The sequence below is a fragment of the Equus quagga genome, unplaced genomic scaffold (genome assembly GCF_021613505.1).
Source record: "Equus quagga isolate Etosha38 unplaced genomic scaffold, UCLA_HA_Equagga_1.0 120171_RagTag, whole genome shotgun sequence".
Classification (NCBI taxonomy): Eukaryota; Metazoa; Chordata; class Mammalia; order Perissodactyla; family Equidae; genus Equus; species Equus quagga.
Genome location: NW_025795949.1, coordinates 918 through 7037, shown reverse-complemented (window position 1 = coordinate 7037; position 6120 = coordinate 918). Strand labels below are relative to the sequence as shown.

Genomic DNA, 6120 nt, shown 5'->3' with positions numbered 1-6120 from the left:
TCCCTGCAGCCTTGTTCAGAACAGCCAAGATATTGAGACCACCTGTGTCCATCAATAGATGACTGGGTGAAGGAGATGTGGGGCATATACATACAATGGAATGCTATTCAGCCGTGAGAAAGAAGGAAATCTTGCCTGTTGCAACAACATGATGGAGCTTGAGGGCATTATGGTAAGTGAGATGAGCCAGAGAGACAAAAACAATAGTGCATGGTATCCCTTATACATGGAATCGAAAATAAATTAATAAATAAGGCAAAGTGGGTGAAACAGAGAGTAGAAAAGTGGTGGCCAGGGGCTGGGGGGAGGGGAAATGGGGAGAGGTTGGTCAAAGGGCACAAACTTTCAGCAATGAGATGAACAAGGTCTGAGGATCGAACGTATAACATGGTGACTACAGTTGATAACACTGTATTGAATAATTGAAATTTGCGGAGAGAATAGAATTTAAATGTCCTCACCAAAAAGAAAACAAAGATATCTAGGTGAGGTGATGGCTGTGTTAACTACCGAGATGGGGGGAGTCTTTTCACAATGTATCTATCAATGTGTGTATCAACATATATGTCAAATCACCAGAAAGTAAGCCTTAAACATCTTACGATTTTCTATGTCAATAATGCCTCAACGAAGCTGAAATTTTTTAAAAAACCTTAGGACCTTTATATAGTCTTTTGACAGTTGAGAGGAACACAATTCAGGCTGAGGGCAGTGCTCCCATCTCACAGGGCTTGTTCCTCTCCCACAGAGGTCTCGTTAGGCGTCTCTGGAGAAGGGCCCCTCTCCCCTGATCCCATTTCTGCAGCTGGGTGGTCTACAGGGAGCCCCTCTGACACTCTGCTAGCTGGCCTTGTCCATCTTGGTCTCACAGACCCAGTGGAATGGCCTCTGGCAGGCATTGTCATTCCACGTGCCATCCGGGTTGAAGTGGACACAGTCCTCACCTGGGCCCAGCCCATGTCCATCCCAGTCATCTGGCTGGCTTGGACTCCAGTTCCTGAGGGGAGAGGACAACAGCAACTAGAAAGGTCAGGTGGCACAGAATCTAAGTCTGAGAAGGGGGTGTGGGTCAGATCAGGGGAGCAGAGCTGAAGGAGGAGGTAGGACACAGAAAGCCAGGGTGTACTCACTGGAAGTTGGTCTTGTAGTCTGTCCCATCCACCCATTTCCAGACTCCTGTAGGATCACTGAGCCCCATCCAGGTGAATGAGGAGCCTGTATGTTCCTGGACAAAATCCTGGGACAATGAAGGGCAATGGTGACTTCTCCCCATCTCCTTGGACTAGCAGTTCTAACCTTTAGCTGTTCGTTAAAGCAGTTGAGATTTGGGACATTTATGACAGTGCCCAGGCCCATTGGGTCTCTGAGAGTGGGGCTCAGAGGGCAGTGGTTTTAAAGCTCCCCAGGTGATTGCAATGTGCAGCCAAGTGTGGTAACCATTTCCTTACAGGGGACACGTCCTTGGGGCTGAGCACCAGGGGCCCTCACCTGCTCCTCTCTGGAGTTGATGACCACGAGGTGGGCGTTCTGCAGCTGGCACTGCTTCTCAGCCTCGGGCCAGGGCTTCTTAGAGCGAGAGAACCAGTAGCAGCTGCCTTCATGCTCCAGCCAGTTAAGGGGGCAGCAGGCCCTGGCAGAGCCTAGGGGGCCGGGAGAGGTGGGGGGGGGGGCGCTGAGATGCTGCCCAGTGGGACTCTGGCAGCAAAGGAGTCAGGCACGCCCCCAACACCCCTCACCATTGCTCTTGAGGGCAGCCGCCTGGCAAGTCAGGGCTGTCAGGTCTTTGGCCAGCTGCTGGACTAGGAGGCGTATTTCAGCATAATCTGGGACACACACAGGGGGGCATTGGGGACAGTGCCCTGGGTGTGGACTCTGCTCCCTGAGTCCAGGAGGCCAGATTTCACTGCACGGGCCCCGCCTCGGAACCTCCCTGCCCTCCCCACGCGGCATGCCCAGGTGATGGGAGCAGGGGCCTGACCTGCTTTGAGTGTCTGCTGCTCCTCCTCCAGCTTCTTCTCCAGGGAAAACACCTTGTCGTTCATGCTACGGGCTGGACGGGAGGGCGCTCAGCACCTCGAGTGGCTCCCCCACCTTGTCCTGGGGCCAGCCCTGCCCTCCCACACACTCCTGCAGAGTCTCACCTGCTTGCAGTTCCTGCCTGAGATTCCCCACCCCTGCTTTCAGAGGTGTTATCGTCTTTTGCAAACTGTCGCCTGGAGGACATGGGGACTCAGTGCTGCAGAGTCAGCTCGCACCCCCTCCTTCACCGCACCCCACCCCAGTCCAGAGCCCCTTCCACGCCAGCCTCACCCTGGGATATCAGGGACTTGACCTGAAGCTCAGTTTGTGATGTGGAGTTGTTCAGGGTCACCAGGTCCCTCTGAAACGTGGAATCTGACAAGGCGGATGGGACAATCAGGGCGAAGATTATCAGGCCCCCTCTGAGCAACACTGAGCAGGCACTTGACACACACTGTCTCCTTGGTTCCTCGCAACAACCCCCACAAAGGGACAGACACTGTTGTTCTCCAGTATTGCCAATGGGCAAACCAAGGACTAGAGAGGTTCCGTAATCTGACCACATCACCCAGCTAATAAGTGACAGAGCCAGCAGCCAGCCTTATCCATCTCTAACTCCGTCCCTGCCCCCACCAATGCAGCCCTTATTTCTCTCTTCCCTGCCCACCCTGTGACTCTCACTTTGGGATCCGATCGCACAGACGCCGACCAGCAGCATGAGGCTGAGGCCCAGGGAGAGCAGCAGGAGGCGGGAGCTGGAACAGACTGGCTGCAGGAAGGGCTGGAGGGGAGGCAGCCCTGCAAGAGGAGAGAGGGCGTCAGGACAAGGAGGGTCCCAGAGAGACCCAGAGAGACAGGGGAGGAGGAGAGGGCCTCAGGGCCTGTCAGGGATCAAGGCTGGAGCCTTAATGCTCAGCGTGGAAGGGGGCTGCACAAGGAGGATTGTGGGATGGGGGATGCCCCGGCATCTGACCCAGCATGGACCAGCACAAGTACCCAGCCACACAGGCCCCTCATACCACTGGGGACAAATGTACACAAGGACACAGGGTCTCAAGATGATGGTGATGTGTAAAGTCCTAGCATCAGAGCTGGCAGAGGTGGCAGGAGGACCCAGGGAGTTTGGGGCTGCCAGGCCCACAGCACCTCACGCTCATCTCTACTACCCGGGTAGCAAATGGCTTTCCCTTCCAAACCCAATCACTCATTCCCACACCAGGGCCAACCCAGAGCACAGAAGCCAGGCCCGCTGTGGTCTTCCCTGTGCTTGTCTTCCTGAGGACCCTGAATCCTCTTCATACTGTGGCTTCCGGTGGCTGGGGCCCCACCACCTCAGATTTGGGGACCCACCAGTGCACATGGTAGAGGCACAGACATCACATCACAGCAGAAATCCTTCTAAACGTATTAAGGAGGTATTTTAGGAGAGACCATTTCTCCTTTCCTCTTACCAATTCTAAGCCCCGGGCTTTGGTTCTCACTCTCCGAGTCCTGAAAGTTTTCATAATTCACTGGCATGCTGGCACCAACACGACCACCGAGGCTGTCAGAGCTGAAATGGAGGCAGGGCCAGTGGCCAGGCTGGGGCAGGAGCTGGGGCAAAGGGGCAGGCTGGGACTACGTTGGAGCTGAGGTCAGGGCCAGAGCTGAGGTAAGAGATGAGCTTGGGCTTGAGAAGGAGTCCAGGGTCAGGGCCTGCAATGGGAAGGGGCCTGGCCTTGCAGCTGAGGTTGAAGGTGGGGTCAGGAGCAGGCCTTGGGCTGGGGTTGGGTTGAGTTTGGGATTAAGGTGGAGGGAAGGTTGGAGCTAAATATATCGCTAGGACAGGGCCTAACAGCGGGGTTGCAGGGCAGGTTGTGTGTCTTCCTAGGATTGGGGTCAGTACTCCTGTGGGAGCCACGGATGGAGCTGGGCCTAAGCTTGGTGCTGAAACTGCGAATACAATATGGTTGAAGGTCCATCTTGTGTTGGGGCTGGTGTTAAAATACAAGTTGACTCTGGGGTTGAAGCTGTGGTTGGGTTTAAAGAAGGGGCTGGGATTTGTATGGGGGTGGGGCTGCGTCTGGGACTATTGCTGAGGACAGGGCTGGAATTGGGCTAGACATGGGGCTGAGTTTGAGTCTCAGTTTGTGACTGAGGTTTGGCTGCCATACTTGATTCTGAATCCAGGGGAGGGAAGAAAATAAGATCCTCGCTTGGTCATTATCCCCATGCTGCCCCTTTCTATTTTTCCCATTCAGTCCCACCTAGGACCCACAGTCCCCCTCCTGGCTTTCTCTAACATCCTCCCTGTCCCCTTGGTCTCAACTGTGTCCCCAGCCCCGTTACCTGTGGAAAGCCTGCAGGCTGGGATCCTTGGGTTCTTTGTGCAGCGATGACCAGAGCTGGAAAAAACTAAATCCTGGAGAGTTGGGGGTAGAGGTGGCCAAAGGATGAGTCACATATGTGAGCAGAGTCCTGCTGGTCTTCGTGTCTGAAAGCCCAGGGGTCTATGAGCTGGGATCTTCTGTTTTCTCGACTTGGGGAAGTCAATAATAAGGAGAAGGAATTAAAATCGGAACAGGGGCAGCGATTGTGTGTGTGGAGGAGTTGGACGTGCGGTCAGCTTGGCTCTCCTCCTCTTCTGCTTCTTTTAAGTTCCCCTGACTTCCTCAATTTTACCATTTGGGAGAGGGGAGTCAGACCAGAAGGGACCAGAAGGAAACCCAATGTGTTGTTTCTCCTTTGGCCCTCACTCCCTTTCACTTCCTGCCTCAGGATTTCCCAGAATTTTTGGTGTCAAAGCATTGCACACTGAAATCCAGAGCAGCCCATTTCTCTGGTCTTGCTCCATCTTGACCCAAGTTCCTGGCATCTGAGCTTCCTCTGGGTCTCAGCCATTAAGCTTCCCAGCTTGGCCGAGCTCCCTCACCCAACCCAGGAGGGAAGAGGATGATGGAGAGTAGGATTCCCGGTCTGAACGGAAGAGGAGGAGCCATGCAAAGGAGGAAAATTTGTGGAGCATCGAATCTGTGACGGAGACTGCACAGATACTGACCACACACTAACCATTCACTCCCATGAGAAACTCAGGAGGCATTTTGGGTGATGGACTCAGGCTCAGGGCCACTGTGTGACTTGCCCAAGATCACACACCTGGTAAGAGAAAGAGCCCAAATTCCAGCCCAGTGCTGCCCACCACCCTAGCCTGGCCTGATTCTCTCCCCGTGCACTGTCTTCACGAAAGGGATTCGATTCAATCCAGTAAACCCTGGAAATCCCCCTAAGGGGGCTGCCCTGAATTTCTACACACATCCTTTTCCTAGGAGGAAACTTTGTGTCTTAAAAGGGGAAGAAGGAGAGCAAACACGTTTTAGATTACATTTTCTAATTAAATGGGATTGTCTTCTGCTACTTACTTTTTTCATTCAGTTAATGCATCAGGAACATTTCTTCACCTCAGTTCATAAAATGTCCTTTATTCGTTTCCTATCTTTATCTCATTCCATGCATGCCATAATTTACCTGTTAAGCATTTCCCTATTGATAGACATTTAGGTTGTTTCCAGTTTTGTTTTGCTTGCTGTCATTTATGTTGATTAGCATTTGTCACAGGTTGGGTTTTTGGAAGCCAACACTTAGACTGTATTTTGGGGGCAAGCTATGTATGAGGGACCAGCCCCTGCTAAGGAAGGGGGAAGAAGGAGGAGAGGGCAGAGGGAGAAGTTAAACAGCGGTGGAGACCTCACAGAGCTTCAGCCAGTCCACCAGGGGGTTCTGGGAGTTCAAACAGCATAGCCTGTGGGAGCTGTCCAGCACGGGACCGAACCAGGCCTTTATAAGCCCCATGGCTCAGTCACCAGATGCCGGCCACCCCAGCAGGGGCAGAACCTCAGGGGACGTGGCTGTCTGCACAGGTCACACTCCCCACAGCGGGGCACCAAGTCCTTCCTGAAAAGGGGATTCTGGGTAGCTCATCACTGCGTCTACCTCAGTATTGCATCGGATTCATACATTAATTTCGGAATAATCAACACTTTTGCATGTTAAACCTTTCCCACAGAGAACATGGTGTGCATCTCCATTTACCCAGCAGAACAAAATTAAAAGCAAAAGTTACGT

General features: G+C 53.1%; 1 protein-coding gene across 1 annotated transcript; it reads right to left on the bottom strand.

The window, feature by feature from the left end:
- Positions 1 to 6: 6 nt before the first annotated feature.
- On the bottom strand, positions 7 to 4999 carry LOC124232813 (C-type lectin domain family 10 member A-like). The gene is made up of 10 exons (XM_046649724.1): positions 4348 to 4999; positions 3471 to 3571; positions 2701 to 2817; positions 2311 to 2394; positions 2142 to 2213; positions 1979 to 2050; positions 1737 to 1823; positions 1489 to 1640; positions 1131 to 1237; positions 7 to 997 (listed from the first exon to the last, which is right to left on the bottom strand). Exons 2-10 carry the CDS (start codon positions 3535 to 3537, stop codon positions 841 to 843), a joined length of 915 nt encoding a protein of 304 aa, XP_046505680.1. The 5' UTR covers positions 3538 to 3571; positions 4348 to 4999; the 3' UTR covers positions 7 to 840.
- Positions 5000 to 6120: the final 1121 nt, after the last annotated feature.

Coding starts and splice junctions, on each gene's coding strand:
- LOC124232813 (XM_046649724.1), bottom strand. CDS start 3,537: ATGCCAGTGAATTATGAAAACTTTCAGGACTCGGAGAGTGAGAACCAA. Junction 2,214..2,310: donor CAAGTCCCTGATATCCCAGG/GTGAGGCTGGCG, acceptor CATGTCCTCCAG/GCGACAGTTTGCAAAAGACG. Junction 2,051..2,141: donor CAGGCAGGAACTGCAAGCAG/GTGAGACTCTGC, acceptor CCTCCCGTCCAG/CCCGTAGCATGAACGACAAG.